The sequence below is a fragment of the Bombus impatiens genome, unplaced genomic scaffold (assembly GCF_000188095.3).
Source record: "Bombus impatiens unplaced genomic scaffold, BIMP_2.2 scf_0406, whole genome shotgun sequence".
In the NCBI taxonomy this organism is placed as follows: Eukaryota; Metazoa; Arthropoda; class Insecta; order Hymenoptera; family Apidae; genus Bombus; species Bombus impatiens.
Genome location: NT_176825.1, coordinates 1232821 through 1253281, shown reverse-complemented (window position 1 = coordinate 1253281; position 20461 = coordinate 1232821). Strand labels below are relative to the sequence as shown.

Here is a 20461-nt window from a genome sequence, read left to right as displayed (position 1 = left end):
GTAGATACGTATGTATATACGGCAAAGCATCGGGCAAAGATTTTCCAACAGCTCCGAAAACATCAAAAGCAAGCTGCCGCGGGAACAAGAAAACAGTGGATGAAAAAGGGAAAAAATATGAGAGGGTGGGAATGAAGGGAGAGAGTGTCGAGCGGCAGTGAGTGAAACAGAGACATACAGAGAGACAAAAAGGGGCTGTGTGTGCACGCGTACGTGTGTACACACTTGGGACAGCCTGTTAAATAAGCTGACACTCAAAAAGTGGGCGGCTGACAGTTCGAAGGGAGTCGCGCGAAATCACAAATCCCTTCGAGCGCTTTTGTAATAACTTTAGACCCGCGGTTTCAAGAAATTAATCGCGCCTCTACCATCCACCATCGAAGGATTTCGCGTTTTACCAAATACCAACCAACCGAGATGAAATCAATTTTTCCATCTCTTTCCCTCCTCTTTTTTTCATTTTTCATTTTTCATTTTTCATTTTACAGATATTTTCGTGCTTTATTGGCTTTCTTCCTCTTCCCTCTTTCCCCCTTTATTTTGCAGTTTTCAAACAATTTTTATTAACCTTTTGTAAACTAAAAAGTAGCTAGGGTTTCAGATCTTTTTTTTTCCATGGCATTTCCGGTATCTCTAACGTTAATACTTTATCTACCCTACGTACAATCGTTGTTCGTGTGTACGTGTGCTCGTCAGAAAGTTATCTGTAATTTGACGTTCCAGAAATTTATGCGGATTAAGTTCTCCAGCAACGGCAAGAAATATTCGAACGAAGGAAAAAACTAAATTATGGCTTGTCGTCGACATCGATTCGGGCTACCCCTCGTTTCTCTTTCAATTCCACGCACGCTACGAGAAGTTCAACGAATTCGTGAAAAAAATTGTTTTCCAATTAACTCAATCGTGAATTATACTCAAAAAAAAAAGGAAAGGAAAACCCAGCTTGCGAATACCTATAAAAATAACTCCCGGTGTTTCTACTGTCATAAAAAGGAAACCACACTACATATAAATGTATAATGGTAAAAAACAAAAAATATTTCACCAAGTTTCGTACGTAACAACCAAAGTTAAAGGAAAAGGATAATTTCGGTAAGACGCAAAGTGGAACGTAAACGAAAACCAAGAATCGTATAAATAATATAAATAATACTCGTAGATACTTCTGACAGCAAACTATAAAGCCAACAAATAGCCGGTATCTTTCATAAAGTATTATTAATTCCTCCGATAACGCGATATTTTATTCATGGAGGCGAAAGTGTCGATAAAGCACAGAGTCGCGGCGCGTTCCACACCTAATTTTCTCCAGAACCGAAGAAACAACGTGATCAATGCGCATTCGTGATCTTCGATCTTTCCCCCCGGCGTTATTTTGCCGAAAGAAATTTTTCGATTGTCGAGATAAAAAACAAAATTTCTTCCGATCCAAACGAAAAAGAGATAATATTTTCTTCGACTTCGTAATCTCCACTAACAGACTCAAAAGACCACTAACAGACATAAAGTCAGTGTTGTATCGATACGCCCCTTCCTTCCAAAGTTGCTAAAGATTGACGAAAAAGAATAGAGTTACCTTCATATTTTCAGAATCCCTTCAGTACTACTCTTCTACCTAGAATTAATTAAACTTATTAATTCAACGTTACGTTTAAAATAGCAGAATTCGTTTGATCGACGATTGAAAGTTAATTGAAAGCGATCAAAAATTGAAGCTGTATACGCCTAGTGAATAGCGAGCAACATTCGAAAGTCGAAACGTAATCGTCAATAACAAAGCTCGTTCTGATAATTTTATTTATTTTTCTATTTACCAGCACTCATCGAATAGATGTATCGAGAAAGCAGTAAAGTAACGATTATGTAAGTGCATTTGTGAATGCACTGATCGATGCATTATATGTATTTGTTGCTTGTGGGGCGCGCGCTGCATAATCGATGGAATGCTAGACAGAGACGAGAGATTGCTGTTTTCCTTTTTCCTCTGGCTTTTCTTCTTTTCCTTTTATTTCAACCAGTCAATATAAATTTCGATATTTCACCGGTTGGAAAAAGGCAATTACTTTTAATACGTGTCAGCATAGACATGCACGATGGTAATCACATCTGTCATAAGCATATGGCGAAGATAAGTTATCGCTGGTAACTCGATTCACTCGTACGTATACAGACAAACGAATTCCATCTTTGACGATGATTACGACTGGAAATTATGATTCTTTCTTACTTATTTGTTTTTGCGGAAACGACGCTGAGCTGGCGAAACATTTTCAATCGTTAATGAAGCTCGATTGATGTATAATTAGTAATTAGGACTTCAACGAATATAATTGGCACTTTTTTTCTTCTCTATTCGCTGGTTCATCGAATAGAACATTTTTTTCCAACCGAGAACAGAATTTCTAACGTTTCGAGAGAATCCTCGGCGTATAGTTACGTTTAATTAACAAAACGAGTGCAACTTCTGCGATGAATATCTTGTAATTTCTATATACATCCTCAGATTGATTTCGAATCTAATCGATAGAATCGTGACAATCGTGTCTTGATACATTACCGATAAAATGTCAAAATGTTTTATATTTATGAGCCAGCGTACGTACGCGATTAACGTTCGACTCTGAAGAAACGAATTATTTCTACGTGTTCACTAATTGTCAGAAAATTACACGAGTAATAACAAAGTCCAAGGTGAATAAAAAAAAATAATATCTGCAACATCGTCGCATTTTTTGCCTTTCTATTTACGGAGTTGATCAATGTGGCTTTCGAATGGCTCGTATGTACAATCTTAAAGACTGGAATCCGCATGGTAGGTAGTGAACGTGTTAAACTTGATCTCGCCACGAATGAATAATAATCTTTACAACACGGAGACAATACATGGAACAGAGAGTTAAACTTTCTCCGGCCGACTAGATTCTATCAAAGTATACAATTTATGCTAACTTGGCTAACGTAACGAACAGGATTGTCCCTAATAACTCGTGTCAGCAGTTGATCCGGCGCAAAGCAAATAATGAAAACGCAACGAGGGGGACAAGAGAAACGAACAGCATTTCGTGTGTTGGGACGCGTATTCGAATGACCGTGCGAACTGGAAAGTCGTCGGTGTGCAACATGATATCGTCGGTGTGCATGATTGTTTCAAGCAGGCTCTCGTTGCGATGCGGTAATTAATTCGACGGTCCCGCGGAATGTAAATCATCGTTATCGAAATGAATGCCAATGAAGCGTTTTTGTCCAAGGGAAAACCCTGGTGCGGCGCCGTTACGCTGGCTGGATTGATCGAAGATCATTCCAAAACCTTGCGAGCAAACTCGCAACGTGTTTTGCTTCGCATGCGAGCAACTTATTGCCACAAACTCGTTCGAAATTGCAGCGATATCGATTTCTGAATAGAAGGATAGAATCGTTGGAATGTGTACAAAGGAAAAGGATTTGCCCCGTTCGATAGATTTTCGAGAGTTGTGAAGAAGTTTTGTAATACGAAACAAGTTACTACGACACATCGATCCGACGTAATATTATAGTTATAGGTTATTGGATTTTTAGCAAAGTTCCTGTAGCTGGAAGTTTATAACTTAAGATAAATTATCGATGGTCTGTAAAATGTAATTAAAAGTTGAGCGTAAGTAATATTTGGACGTGGCTCGTTTTCATTTTGTTCAAACTTTCAAGAATACACGGCCAGACACGGTTGACCTAAATCTAAAAGTTATAGGTTATTTCGTAGTACGCTAAAAATTTCAGTGAACTAAAGTGAACCTGCCTCGGCTCGTACAAATAGAATTTACGAGCAAATAAAAATTACGTTCTTAAACAATAGCTCGACTTTTGTTTCGCGCAAGATGTCCAGAAATTTAACAAACTTTCGGCCGAATGAATCGAAACACGTACTCCAACGTTCGAAGTGAAAATGATTGCAGCGATACGAAATGAAAATAGTGGCAACAACATTGAAAAACAGATTGTACTTTTAACGAGCTCGAAACTCACATAATATGAAATTAGTTTTTAGTTTTGTTTTCCGTTGAACTACGCCAACTGCGCCAGAAAAATTAACAATTCGATACCATCGTTCCCAAAGCTGTTTCCTTCTCTAATATGGGAAAAATAATTCCATTGTTTTCCTGTAATTTAGAAGTTATATAAAAATGCTCATATTTATAAATAACTTTCGAATCTCATCGAAGAACATTTAATTTGAAAGGTCTGGAATTAAAAGTTTAATTCTAATTCAAATATTCAAATCTTAAATATTAGATTTTCAAATTCCATAACAACGGATATGTTTAATTGCAATTTGAATACGCTTCCTATCGTGCACAATCGCCAATTATTTCACTCAATTACGTTTCCATCTCGGAACATCGACATTTTATCGACGATCCGAGACTTTTGAACGGTACTGTAGCATCATCTTAATAATAAACGTCCACCTGCAAATACATAATCCTGCAGCAGGATTTAACGACAGGGATGGCTACGAGTTTTCTTGGCGTTAGATCACCGATTATTGGGATCGATCGGGAACGATTCACCTGCCTGTGGCTTGGGTTGCGAGCAATCGCGATCGACTATGGGGAGGAGAGTATTATTTAAAGAGCCTGTATCTGGATAGAGCGTGTGTCTCGACCTCTAGCATAATCGCGAGACACCTGGAGATCGTTGGTGTATGTTAGCTGCCGAGAAACCGGTTTCCACTAAGCTACAACCGAAAAGAAAATTTCAATAATGGTTATTACGCATCTATTCAGACGTTTTCTTGGGAAGTCTTGTTTGTTCGATTAATTAGAAATTCCCCAGGCCGTTCAACGATAAACGAACGCTTTAGCGACCAATATAGCAACAAAACAACTACATATTTCTTCATTATTTTCTTCTATATCGAGTTAGATGATTTTAACAATCTAGCAATATATTTCTCAAATTGTAAAACTTCTTGCAAACTTCTTATTTTCGATTAACCGGCAGGACATTAAGTACAACGCTTAATTGCTATTTTGAAAAACGTTGAATTGGTTTAATAATAGTTGAATAGCAATAGTGAATTTTCCAACACACGTTTACTCAAGTATTATAATGTTACGTGGGTATTGGCTGACAAAATTGAAATAACAATTTAATTAAGTTTCAGTCGTAAATAAGCTCTGAGCTGTTTGGTATTCAATTTGACCTAATAAATAGCTGCGCGTAATTAGAAAAGCTCTGAGCATCGATGCGTTGAAGAAAACGACATTGAAATATTAAAGCAAGAAATCACAATTATAGAATGCGAGTTAATTAAAAGTTTCTTGTCGTTCGGAAATTCTTGTTCAGTAAGTTTAATAGAAAGTAAGTACGTTACAAACGAACAAGAATAAAAACTAGTCAATAGGCAACAATGATCATTAACAACTCATTAATATTAATTTTACTAGCGAGATTTTCATCGATTTCTACGGACGAGGACGTTCCGTCTCAATTTACTAATGATTCACTTTATGAGTCCCGGAACAAACAAGGAAACAATTAAAATCGCTTTCCAAATGATAAAACAACTTCTAGAATAAGTATGGAATTATTATGATAATTAAACTGCACTTGATGTTTATGTATTTACGGAAAATTTCAAAATATAAGAATTTAATTTAAATGCGTATATGTATATGAACAAATGTATAATGTACTTCACGCTATTATGTTTTATAATCATATTATTTACTAAAAAAAATACCTATTTAAGTTTCACGTTTTCCAACTAATTAAAAAAAAGGTATGAATTTACATAAACGTCTACGGCCTAACAATAATGTGATAAATATAACGTAATTAATAATAATTTATAAATGATACTACGATAATTTTTCTATTACTTAATGTCTCAAAATTCATTTCAATAAATTATGGTACACGTGCTAGACGAACAAGAATCTTAAACAGGAATGGTTAATGAAAAACAAGCTGTCCTTCGGTACACACGATCCCATATAATGGAAAATTTATATTCCCTCTATTGAAGTTGGTTGATATTCGAAACGCGACAAAAGCACAAGGTAGTAACATAAAAAAAATATTGCATGCAGGTGCATACACGCACACGTGCACACAGCAGCTCTACTAGGCAACTGTTCCCCTTTTGCAGGAAGTTGCCACAATAATAGAATGCATTTTCCATTTGTCCAATTCCCAGCAGTAATTACGTCGGACCTCTCTATCGGGTTTGAAACCCCCCACTAGCTTTCCACTTTCCACCACCCTACACACGGGACTGCAAATCGAACCCCTACACATTTCAACACACGAGCAAAAATTTCCTCTGTACACATTTTTGACAAATTTCCTCCCGTGGACCACCACCTATATAATGATCTCAATTGTACTTGAAATAAAAATATCTGCTTTTTGGTGCTAACTCGTGAACACTATATGCGATCACTGTTAATGGATTATGGATGTTCGTGTAAATTCACGTTCTTGTAAGTGTAACTAAGGTGGTAGAATTTAAACAAAAATTGAGTTCACTCGCTTTATATTCTAAAGAGCTCGAGTCAGACTAGCTAAGCAATTTAATTTTTAAGACGATAAAGTAAAAAGAAAAATTGAAATTCGAGTTAGTAAAATTGTACGTATCTAAATGTATCGAAATTTCGGAAATAGCTAAAAAAGAGAATACCAGGATACAAATAATTTCAATGGCATTGAAAATGAAAAACGTTGTTAAACTCCGTATGCAATGATCGCTTATAAACATATCCAAATTTCGAGGAATAACAGTTGAGCATTAAATTGATTCGTATAGATGAGTACACGTTGAATTTGATCCACAGTGAATAGAGATCCGCGATAAAAAAAGACCCACTACCACTCATAGTTGTAAACCCTTCGTTGAGGGATCGATAATGGGCTCCAGGGGCTGACCGTGATGAAAAAAAAGAGAGAAGAAAAACCGTTCGATTCACTCGACAGGGGCCGTAATCTTTCGTTCTGCACGGCTGCCGATTTGTCGCGTGCTCGATTGACACTTTGCGTTTAGATTTGTTGCGTGTATGTATTTAGCCAGTTTTTAGTCTGCGAGATCTGGGAAAGAGGTAATTTTAAGGCAATTTGGAATCGTTTATTAACCAATTCAGATAAAAGATAAAATCTTAGGAGGGAGGAAATTTGAATTTGATAATCATCTATTCGATCGTAACGTAATTTGTTACGATTCACTAACGATTAACAACGATGTAAATACACATATAACGATATACATCGTTCACGCGAGGTTTCTTACAAGATTCAGAACGAAACACGGTTGCTACTTTAGTAAAAAGAAAAAAAATTCCGGTATCAATGCGAAGCTAAAAACGAGAACACAACGTCGTATATTTTAATATAAATTTATGATGTTTTACTTCATGCACGGAATTATGATTGTCCGAAACGATTTCCCGTGCAACAGCTGTCGCTGCAACAGAATTACAATACAAATTGGTTTTTCAATTGCGATTTCAGTTATACCTAGAGAGACCGGTGAAATTATTGAACGACCGTAGGTTAAAATTATTTCATATATTGTAAAAATTAAAAAAAAAAAAAAAAAGAAGGAAAAGGGGAGAGAGAGGGACTGAAAATACGAGGACCTATTAGAAACATTCACGTACTTAAATAAAATACAAAGAAAATGGTTTTATATAAAAAGTTCAAGTAGCTGAATTCACAGGCTGCACGAAACGCGATAAAAAACGAGGTCAAACTAACTTTTAGATATCTCAAACATGAGGGAACATTAAATTTAAATTCTAAGGTAAATATTTGATCGTTGATGGCATAATAGGAACGGTGTGCTTAGCTTCCAGTCTTCAAATTAAATTTTCCTAAAACTTACTCGCTCTTAATTCATTTATAATATATCATTTTTTCATTTTTTATCTAATTTACGATAGATGTGTAACAAACAAGGAAGGAAAACGAAAATACTTTTGACGTCGTTTCGACTCTTTTATCTCTAATATAAACATAATGCACAGAGGCAACTGTTTAAACAGAAAGCAAATTTTCCATTCAAACGTAACGTCACGTTATAAATAATGTTCGTTCTTTATTTAACGAGAGAGAAAATAGGAAACTAACCGGACGAAAAATGTTCATTCACTTTCCAGCCACTGCTCCGGAAATTTCGAATGAATTGTACGACAAATACCAATTAAGGGAAACTAAAACATACTACATATTCGGAGCTTTCAATTTGCGAAAACAAATTTCGTCGGCTATCTCATTCTCCATATTGTTTACCTCGCGTTTTCGAAAATTAAGAGTACAGCAACTGAAAGAGCGTGGAATTCACGGAACGTAGGGAAAACTTTTCCACCGAAGGTTGTAAGAAAACTTTCGTAAAAACTTTCCACTAAAAACGCAAGCGAAATATCGCAGAGTAAAGAATAGTTAAAATCCTTCACGCATCTGGCCACTTTTCTCTGTTTCCAATGAATTTACACGCCATAATGGCTATAAAGTTTATTTATCGAGGGAGCCAGTTAAAATATAAACGCAAAGTTCGTTTAATTCCCGTTTTCGAGTTAAAAGTTGGCAAGTAGAAAAAAGAGAACCGGTTAGAAAGTAACGAGCTTTAGCATCAAAGTTGCATCATCAGAGATATAGCTTCTTTCTAACAAAACATGAGACGAATCTCCACAGAACGGGACTTTAGATATTACTCCTATGGAGAACTATTCAAATTTTATTCAGCCTCGATAAAATCCACAAATTATCCGACAGAAACTTTTGAAAAACTGACTAATTTAATCGTCAAATTAATAATCAGACCGTAGATATTTATGCAAATTCATGTTTTCACAAGCATAATTAAAAAATGAAATCTGGTGAGAAATTTATTATTAATAAGTAATGGATATTTCATACACTTCGGACATTTCATATATATTTCTCTACTAAAATCTTATTTTCCTAGATTTATTTATCGCAAACATCGTAAGACGGCATAAATAAAACATTTTTAGAAATAATGTTTATATTCTGATGTATAGAGCCGATAAAAAATCATCGTAAACACCAATAAACGAGCTAGATACCAAGCTAAAAATACACAATTGCGCATTACGATAAAAAATACAATTAACGACTCTCGATTGCACAAGATTAATGTAAAATAATTAGACAAGTAAAAAGAAAAGTAAAAGCAGATGACACGAGATAATTTAATCGAGAGAACAATGGGAACCTGGTGGAGCTGAAGCAACACACACAACTGTTATGTATTTTCATTCAGCAAACCTCAGACAAAACAATGTGTCTAAACCCGAGGCTGGTATAATCGAATTTCCGCGGATATATCTCGCTGAACGACAACAAATCTCAGGGAAGTTAGCAAATTTATCGAGCTAAGAAAGCAGTTAGATAGTGCTCGCGTGACCATATAGAGGCTGCTTGATGATCCAGGAAGTTTTCGAGAGGAGAGACCGGATCTCTGTTGTCCGCTGGTAAACGAAACTTATTGTTAGTCGTAGCATTTTCTGCTTGACCCGGTTAGGAAGCAACTTGGCATCGCTCTTTAAGCATTCGCAACGTGCTTCTGCTTCTGGACAAACGCGTGCAACAACTATTTCGAACCCTGACTCTGTCTTTGGAATATTCAACCGTGATTCCTACGCTTACAGACGATATACCACTTTATATATATACATATATATTTCTCATCACCTCTGAATGCTCTCGTGATTTGTTTTCTTGTTGGTTGGTCAACGGAAACAGGTTAAAACGATCGTAATTAATTAGATATAATTGGATCGATAAGTGTCTTCCTGTAGCTCTGATCTTTTATCTCATAAATACAGTCAGCCATAAAAGTCTACATATACTCGTGTAATTTTATGTATTCAACTTTATTTTTATTAAGATGATTTGAAAAGATTATTTTACGATACACTGTACATTACGCGTAAGTAAGTGAATTATAATTACAATTAAAGTAATTATACATTTTTACGACTGACTTCTACGTACTATGAAAAGATGGAGAATTATAATTTACCGGCGTCATAATAAAAAGACAAACATTTACTTTTGACAAAGAATACCCCGACGTTTGTATTCCGCATTCAAGCAGCTATCTCAGCTATCCTCGCTCGTATCCATCCAAATACTCGATCATTTGAGTTCCTATTATAATAGCTCTGTAATAATGCATTCTCATCCAGATTTCCGTTTAATGGAAAAGATAAAAATTCTAATAAGCCGTAATCGCCGGAACAGACCGATGATACAGTGCCAATAAAGTACAATCGACAATGACACACTCTCCCATCGATTGCTTATATAATCGAACCGCGTCCCGTCACAATGAAAAACATTGTATCTCTTTTCGAAGTCCGGTCACATCTATTATGTTCGAATACGTATTCACCCCTTCCTTGCATTTCCACTGGATTTTTTTCATCGATCAACCAATGTTTGCAGACTGATTTAAGAAATGACTTGCGTTTCTTCTTCATCACGTCGAACCTTTCCTTTTCATTAAATACGATGTTTGCTTGTTCAAGATGTTTCCATTGAATGCAATCGTGCAAAGAATTCTTTTAGGTAATGGGGTATAAAAATGAAAAAAAAGAAAAAGAATAAGAAATAAAAAAGGAGAAATAAAAAAACAGCTTATGTCACGTGGAAAATATTTCGCTTCTAATTTGGAAAGTTCCCGACGAAAGATAGTAATAAATCGTGGAAACGAAATTTATCAATTCTCATGGTCCGTCAGCGGTACACAATAGTTGGCTGGAAAGGAATTACGACCGCGAAGGGTTAAGAACTAAGTATTTCCCAGCGTGGATCATGGAAGCGTCAACGAGATACACTGAGTCCAGACCCAAGAAAATTTACTGCCAATTACTTTTTGCCTCTCACATATGCTTGCTATATTCTCCCGCATCTACCTGGTCGACTAAAACCTGCTGACGAGGAAAGGAGAGGGTGGTCGAGGGGTGAGAAACCAGAGGAGGCTAGCGAAAGAAGGCGAGGCAACCGAAAGAACGACAGAAAGGTAAGAGACGCAAACTAACCACGCCAAGAACCCGGCTCGATGACGAAAGTGTTCCAACCGATTACGATGATTAATACATGGAATATGCATGTCAGAGACGAGTTATCAAAGAAATATTATAACTATGGCGGATATCAAGATCGTACAGCCGAGCCTTGAAAAGAATCTGATAAGATGCGCGATATTTATGACAGTTTTAACATGAATATACGCTTCACGAAAGATACAAATGCGTTCCGAGTTAATGATGCAAGCTATTCTACAGTGTGTTAAATATAAATAATTATGTGATTAAAAGCAGAACTGATTATTAATTAGATATTTTTATAAATATTTTATCCGTGTTACACGGCATATTTTAAAACTTCATTAGCACTTTAAGGATACTCGATCGTAAGATTTAAAATTAATCTGAAAATGTATAGAGCAGTTATGGAATATGTATTTATTCAGAGATCAAAATATATTCAGCCTTTGAATAGTCAATTACTCATTATTAGACGTTACCTATGTTTACGCAAATTCATATTTTTATGAACGCAATTAAAGAAATAGAATCTAGAAATAGAATTTAGAATAGAATCTTCATATGTTCCATAATCTATTTGGTAGAAGCTAGAATTTATATATTTAGCACTAATCACGCGTTTCATACAGTATGCTAATTTATTACTAGATACATGCCTGCAGAAAATATCTTGTAACTTCTATATACGTCATTAAATATTATAATCCTAACAGCCATGTCGCAAAATGTTTTATATAACGCGTGCAATACATACATAAAAGTCTTCTGAGGTTGGTGCTCAAATACTTTCGCGGGTTAACTGTACGTCTTATTTACATTGAGCGAGTTGTAAAGTTTGAGTCAGGTCCAGGTCGTGGCCTTCTTTCGTCCGGATGAATGAAAGAACCCAACGAACGAACGATCGCGAGATCTTAATTGCAAACATTTGAACGCTTTCACAACTCACTCTACATTCGAGCCACTAGAAGAAGGTATTCAGTATCTTGGCACATTACCAATGGGAAACGCGGAATCCTCGTGTATTAACATATCATGTTATATCGATGAATCGTAATCGATGCTGATGGATTTATCGCTGTGTTATACGATTCATGATACGCTCGTATGCGTTAACTCGTTACTCTCTATAGCTCTCTACAGATTATGTAATAGCCGAACGTTATTCGGCCCGTGTTTGAAAATATTAGTAAAATTTGGTTTAATTAGTCGAACGATTCGTTAATCCTATCCCGTTCGATATCAAAGGAACATCGGGTTTCAATTAAAGTAAGAAAATGGATTGAATTTCATGATCGTCTACAAATTGCGTTTGGCTGTTTGTACGCCCGGCCATCCGCGGAAATTCCTATTTATTTATTTAAGCCACGCGTAAATTCCTATCGATCCGAAACTTCGCTGCCATTATTCATCCACGATGGATTCGTTTCGCTATACATTATTTCGCGAGAACAAAACTTGTAATTTAACAAATCTCGCCTGTCGATTATTCATCGACGCAACAAAATGCGCCATTGTTATTAATGGACTGTTCATCCGTATAATTACCATTTGTATCATTTATTAAAACTCAATGCCATTTCTGCTCCATTTCTCTCTCTCTCTCTCTCTCTCTCTCTCTCTCGTTCTTTTTCTTTACTATATCCTATCGTTCGCTTTTAACATTTTTTTTATTCTAATAACATAAAAACCGAAAATTTATATAAAACGAAAAAGCAATTATGACTGTCTGGCCATCGTTTCGTAGCGTACATTTGATTACAGTTCGACAATTTGTGTCAAGGATGGATAAACTTTGGTGCGCTCAACGTTGAGGACGAATTACGCGAAATAATGAAAGATCTGTGAGTGGAATATTTATAAGGGATGGGTGGATAACCATCATTCTAAACGATGCTAAGGTGCAAGTTTAAATACTTCCTTTCATTATGGACGAACAATTTGTGTCAAGGATGTGCAAAGTTTGTACATTTGATTATTTCAGACTTCAGACCAAACAACAATTAATCTAAAAGTTTATATCGCGGTATGTAACGTTATGAAACTCTGTTAGAGTTCTATTGCGGCTTTCTGCGAATTATAATGCTGAATATTTTACATGTACGTAATACGTATTATATTTCTAAAATTAAAAAGATAGCGTGAAAATGGAACTGTAGGATTACAAGAGTGGAAGGAATGTTTAATGTAATATACTCGTAGTTTTACGAGTTGAACTTTCATCCAATGTTAGCATAGAGTAAAAAAAGAGGGACTATATTTTTAAAATCATGATTTACAGTTTCGCTTCAAATGGTATGTGTTCATGTAGTTTGATAACTTGCCAGCAGAGTTATTTAAATTACACAATTATGTACGAAGTAAATTTATCATCGGGAGAACGAGTTCGCGTGTTGTTTTTAGCGCGTGATTAATATAATAGCACTCGCCATTGTTATTATCAATTTATTATCGTGGAAGCGTATTACTATTTCCACGTACAAATATCGTTACATTGTTAATCCATCTAGAGTAAATATATTCCAAATTAGAATTTCCAAATATCGCGAATATTTCAACAAAATCAATTAACGTAGCTTTCGTTCGACAGATAAATTAAAATAATTTTAATCAAGTTTTCATTATCGTCAGAAAAATACAGAAATGGATAATCTTTCTCTTCTGTATGTTATTAATTCATAGCAATATCATTTTCCATAAACGTGGAAATGTTTTCGTGGAAATTAGAATCGGAGACACGTAGTCGTGCGAGTTAGATTTTGCAGAGTTATTTGTTGTTCACTCAATAATGTATTTAAGAAGAGTCGCAGATAAGCGGTGGCTCGGTTATAACTCACAAAGATAAAGCGGAATCGAGTTAAAAGTTGCTTGCTTTTCTTTTAGACACGTATAAATATCGCGAATATACACGTAGATATATAGATATACATCTGGTTCTCTCCCCACGGCGAGACTTTCGTTTTTCAACTTTTTCGTTTTCAGCAGCAGATGAAAGAAGCAATGTACTTAATCGCGTGAACGCGTCTATGTGCAACCCGTGTGTACAGTCGGCGCGGAAAGTGAACTCGAACCCGCGCCGAATCACATTTAAATTGCGTTGCTGCGTAGGAATTCAATTAAATTACCGTTGATTTAACGAGTATTCGTTACAACAAACCCAAGGCACCACACATCGATGCGTTGACTCTCCGATATATGTTAACGCATTGCCACGTTTTAACCTCCAAAGTTTCGAATAAATGGAGCAAGAACGTTCGATGTCTACTTTTAAAGATGAGTAGCGTGTATCGATGTTCGAAGACTATAAAAATGTTATACAATTGCATAATACGCATCGTGTTATGTTACAGCGGATCATGAAGGTATTTAAAATTAAAATTAAGTTGAAGTTAAATTTAAATTTATGTTAAAATATAAACACTCATTTTGAAAATTTGTACGAGATATCGAATAAATTGAGCAACCGGCTGTGTAAAATAAATGTAAGCAAAAAATATTCGATGGAATAACTAATTTCCATATATTACATTGTATTAATCTATTTGATTGAGAATAGAAGGATTCCCCTACTTTTGCATGATCAATACAGCTTATTAAAATAGATTAATGCTACGAAGGTCAGATTTAGAAAAAAATCGAATCATCAAGTGCATATACGTGTTATATAAAACATTTTGAAGTTTCATTAGCAGTGTGATAAAACAGAGGTATGATGATTATTATATCGGTTGAAATAAAATTACAGAAGTGATAGTACAAACATGCCAAGAAATACCTAATTAATCTAATGAATAAATGTATTGAATAATGTAATGAATCTTGTAATCTGTATATACATTTTCAGATTGGTTTGAAATTTTATTAATACATACAATCATGATAGCTATATCTCGTTACAGCGTTAATGAAATTCCAAAATGTTTTGCATAAATGTTTCTATAAATATTCAAATATTTTCTCAATAAAATTTGAAAATATTTTGTCTAAATGTTCCTTATAATATTCAAATACTTTCGTAAGAAACTGTATTTACATCGAGTTTCCAGAATTTCGCTGACTCAAACTATGTATCTTTGTAGTTGTGTCACGAGCCACGAGCATGATTGTATTATATGTTACTTCGCTATTTTCTTCATTTTTATTTACGGCTCATTTCATATTAACGTTTCTCGAATATGCAAATAAATTATTCATTCGATATATCGAAAGCGGTATTCGCGATGCACCGAAATTAATGGCTGCATAACGTTATCGTAAATATGTGGCAAACGAATCGGAGGAAAAAAAGAGAGCAAAACGTTAAATGGTAAAGAGTAGAATGCAAAGAGATTTAACGAGATGCGTTGCAACGCAAAACAACTAAAGTACGTTGCAATTATTGTAAATATAGAGTATAAAAATTTCGTATGAAAATAGAGAAAACACTGATTATTTTATGATACTCGTTTCCTCGCGCTAAATACATAATAACGATAAACGAGACAACAGAAACAAATATTTAAGCGTAAATCGATCTGAGGAAAAATTTCTAAAAAGAAAATACAAAAATAAAATAAACAAATTAAAATTAGAACTGATTAAAGATGTTGAACTAATTTTAGAGAATTAATTTTATTGATAAAATATTCGAAGAGTTCGAAGAAAATTATCTATCGTTTATCGTCGTCCTTCCTTTCATTGTCGTGATACTAGTACAGTGAAATTCGTAATATTATGCTCCTAACCATAGTCGTGATAACTACCGCCGCAAATGTTGGTATTACGCGCTACATCCGCGATGCTAAATGCACGTCGAAAGTCCATTAAAATACATAGGGGAAAATAAAAGATAGACGACATAGAAAAACTAATAAGCGATTCCAAAGTGAAACGAATATTCCCGTTTTAACTTTCGTTAGTAAAAAGCAATGTAGAAAATGGAAGAGTATTTTGAAAGAATGTTATCCCATTTGAATCTTAATTTAATTTATACGCTATATATGTAGCGCATTTCGAAAAGAATTATTCAGATAAATATTTTATCACTGTATTTCTATATCGTTCTCCTATTTACTTTTGCGTATCCTTCAAAATCAATATCACGACCCGAATTGAATCAGGCAACTTTATAACGTTTTAAACGAGGTCAAATATTTCAACGACTCTTCTTTATTTGTCTGGATAAAGTAGATCTTTATGTAATTGTAAAATATTCGAACGGTAATATTTAAGACAGAAAATTATTGTAAGTAAATATTAAAACAGTCGTTAAATATTTCGCACTCTTTCAAGATATTCTTTATGGCAAATACATAGTTCTATTACTTATGCATGATAACGGATTATTAGTATTATATTGATAACGGTTTATCTTCCACGATTGTTCCAACATTCACAGCCAAGCAAACATACATATACGTTACATTGTTAGCACGTATATACGTATGTATTCGATTTTTAACTGAAAGGCTTAATCCATGAGATTTCTTGCCTCTTTAAAACATAGCATACGATTACCATTACTAATGAGGTAAACGTAATTACGCGTTCGTGTTGTGTTGATTAACACCAGAGAACGAGGTCGTTTGATTTGATTCGATTCCCCTTGTTTACGATAGCTTGAAACTTCCACAATATTAATTATCGATCTTTCTCCGTGATGACCTCGGAAATTAATCTAGAGAATTTAATAAGGAAATTGATTAAAGCGTAAAAGGGAAGAGAAAACGAAGACCTTATTAAGACATTTGCTCGTGTGTAACGAGCGTAAACGGCGGATTATGCTTAGGGGGGGAAAAAAAAGAAAAATAACAGAGCCAACAGCACACTATACAGAGAGGAGGCCAATCCTACATTGAATTGATTTCATAACTTTTCTACTTGGAAACGCGGTCAGCCAGACTTTCTGGCGCGACTGTACCCCCTCCCGACTAATTTTGCCGATTAGAATTTTAGCATGATGTACACTCCGTGGTAAAAACTTCGCCGCTTTTCCTTCGCGCGCATTCTTTCACTTGACAATCCCAGTGTACACGCATTATCTTGTAATTATTACCAGTTTAAGCCGCACGCTTAACACATGTAAATCAAGTATCGAAAACAACTTTCTCCTGAAATATGACGTATTCACGACAAACACAAAGCGAAACGAACAAACTTATTTCGACTCCGACAATTTTCCACGATAGATAAAAATATTTTCTTATCGCCGGTAGCATTTTTTTTTAAATAAACTACAACGCTTTATCATTGCATTTAACGATTCTTTAAGTGTTATCTCGATCGTACAAGAGTTTCTTATCGGATCTCATTTCGGTGAGCACGCGATCAAACAAACCTAAATGCGACAACCAATTTTATAATTTACCAAAATGGAAAAAAAAACCTGCATGATTAGAGATGTTTCGGGACAATTAGAATTTTCTAGAAATACATATAAATATTCTTTGAGTCGCTGCTAACGAAATAATGTGACAAAGAGCGTTCCTATTGTTCGTGTCAAATCGAAACACTTGTTTTTCGAGATCCGCCCCCGCGGTGCAATTTACTCTGTAAAATATGGTGAGCTCTGCGAAGCTACAAAAGTAAATTCCATTAAAGCAGCAACGGAGTACTTTCCTTTAATGTTGTTAGCAGGAAAGAGCGTGAACGACTGCTGGTGGGGAAGATTCTGGGGGGCCGTATAAGGGTAGAAGCAAGAACGAATCATACCGAATCAACAAGCAACGCTTAATTCAATATTTTCATACATATGTTTTCTTTAAAAAAGAAAAAAAAATAAATAAAAGAAAAATAGCTCCAAGCAAAAGAAGAAAAAATAACAAAAGAAATTATGTTTTGTTAACCTTTGGAAGAACTTCAACCTATCTAAAAAGGATAAGCTCGAATGATTAATGAATTAACTACGCTCTTATTACATCGTATTAAGTGAAAATGGGGTAGGCTAACCTATATTTATTTTTCACGGATTATAAATATTTGGCTCGGCTGAACGGGCAAAGATCGATACACGCACTCGGCACGCGCGTGTGAGCGCGAATAAATATGCCCGGTCGCGTGTACACAAATTTTAATTATGAATCGTCAATTGAATTCTAGGAAACAAGATCGTGCAGTTCTGTGGGCCGCGTGCGCGCGCGTCAACGCGAATGAATTATCGGCTAATTTCCTTTGCTGGTGAAAGATCGTAAAATTTATCTGGCGACTGGTTTTTGCGGTACGCGTTGTACGCGGTAGCTTTACGCGATAACTGAAAGTGCGCTTAGCGTCGCGATCATTATTTGAAGTACATTTTCAAAGGCGTGTACCACTATTGTTAGTGAAGCACCTGTCCCGCTCGGTTCGTTGAATTTGGCTCGTGCTATACGTGTGTAAGTGCGCGCGCATCGTGTCACGCGTACCAACACGAGCTCGTACGAGGATACACGAATCAGAAGAGAAAGAGAGCCATGTAAACAATACGAGTATGCGACCACATGTATGCACCGCCGATTACCGAATATATACGTGAAATAATAAGATAAGAAATTAGACGTGCTTGTGATTCGCGAATGATTCCTTAATGTTATCGTATTAGAATTACAAATATAAAACAGGAATTCGCAATTTTCCGTGAGAGGTAAAATTATAGAGTGAACTAGGAAGAACGCAACACGCATGACGAATTCGAATATAATTCTAATATAAAGAAGCAAAAGAGGAATAAATGAGAGAGAAGGATAGAAAGAGATAAAATGGCTTCGTAACTGACTATAAAATTTATTAACGATCTGCAAGAAGAAGAAAAATATAACAGTCAGTGGGTGAGTCACGAGATAATTATCTCACAAGCATAGCCAATATTTTTATCGTTGCTATATTTGCGATAGATTCATAACACGTTCGCGAATAGAGAATAAAGAATAACGAGAGAAGTTAATATTATATTACATAAATCCCGAGAGAAAATGATTGGCGTGAGAAATAGTTTTTGTTATAAAGGCCTGAACAAAGGCAGCAAAGTTATCGACGACGTGAATTACGGGCGAGCGCACTAAATTTTGAATTTAATCTTTTTAGAGATGTCGTACGTTCGTGTAATATTGAAATCCTTAAACGTAAATAGTGCCATGTCAGGGCATGACGTAATTTTCACGATGCAAAAATAGACCATTCGTTCGAAACAATTTTAATATAACACCGAGCAAATATACAGTTGTGCTTGCTGTGCGAAAAATTGTAGAAAGATAACGTGTTTATATTTGATGCATGAATTGAAGGACGTTCGATACAAAACGTATCTCGTGGAAATTACAGCCAACGTTAAAATAAATATTTTGTTATTTTTTACGACTCTTGAATCGCGTACAGAAAAACCAGGAATACATACGTATATGTATGTTTGTTTGTTTGCCGCAAGGACGGAGCATTATTTTAATCGCGATTCACGTATTATTTAAACCAACTGCAACGCACGGAATTAATAAATAGAAGCGACAATATATTTGTTTATAAAGTTTGCTTTTACCAGTTATTAAATTCAGTTTGAAATACATGCTTTCTGTTAAATTTAATTGGATTATTAAATTGTTTTCCATCGATTGTTTATTTAAATTGAATTACCAAATTTGAATATCTAATTGTCCGTATATTGTTCAAATATAATTTATACCCGGCAAATGCGAGATTAAAATTTTAAAAATTTATTATTAATATTATTATATTAAAATATTCACTGATTTATATAAACTCCGTGAAATATTAACATTTCAAAACATTACTTAGTTTATACGATAAGTATTCAATGTTGCATAATAACATCATTTCACCGTGCCTCACTTATCATACTCCAAATAGCTTCGCGTCGTATAAATATATAATTTTATTACGTCATAGACGCTCGAGTATAGGTCGCAGGGGGATGGGAATTTTCGCTGGCGCACTGATTATTATTGCATCTGCCAGTAGCATTTTTTACAATTTGTATTTCCCATTTCAGCAACAACGGGACAAGAAAAACGAAGAAGAAGAAGAAAGTAACAGACAAAAAGGAACAAAAATTTCTATGGACGCTAAATAGCTCGCCAGGAAAGTATACTTTATTCGAAAGGCCAGAGAGAATATTTTAAGTCGTTATACGGTGAACAAAGGCGACGAAAAACTGTAGAAGTTTGTTGTCTCCTTATTGCGAGAAAAAGACAATAGACTGCTTTACGTGTATTAGATACTCAGTTGAATTACGATAACAAAAATGACGCTCACCGCTTAGGCCCTGATATAATAAGTACAACCGTGACTCGCGACCCCGCATTATCGATTTAATTCTCAAATGTATACTTTCAATTCGTCCACTAATAATAAAGACAGCGAGAGCGAGCGAGCGAACGAGTGAGTGAGTCAGTAAGCGTGCAAGAAGGAGGGAGCACGGGAATAGAAGGGGAGATGACAAAAAAAAAAAG

General features: G+C 35.2%; 1 protein-coding gene across 3 annotated transcripts in view; it reads right to left on the bottom strand.

The window, feature by feature from the left end:
* LOC100746223 (mastermind-like domain-containing protein 1) overlaps positions 1 to 20461 on the bottom strand; it is a 174402-nt gene that overhangs the window by 152475 nt on the left and 1466 nt on the right. The window contains exon 2 of one of the 3 annotated variants that reach the window (XM_012386667.3): positions 1577 to 1615. The exons of the other annotated variants lie outside the window; for them this stretch is intronic. Within the exon in view, the coding sequence (XP_012242090.1) occupies positions 1577 to 1582 (6 nt within the window). The 5' untranslated portion in view covers positions 1583 to 1615. The remainder of the gene's footprint in view (positions 1 to 1576; positions 1616 to 20461) is intronic. 3 annotated transcript variants of the gene reach the window in all.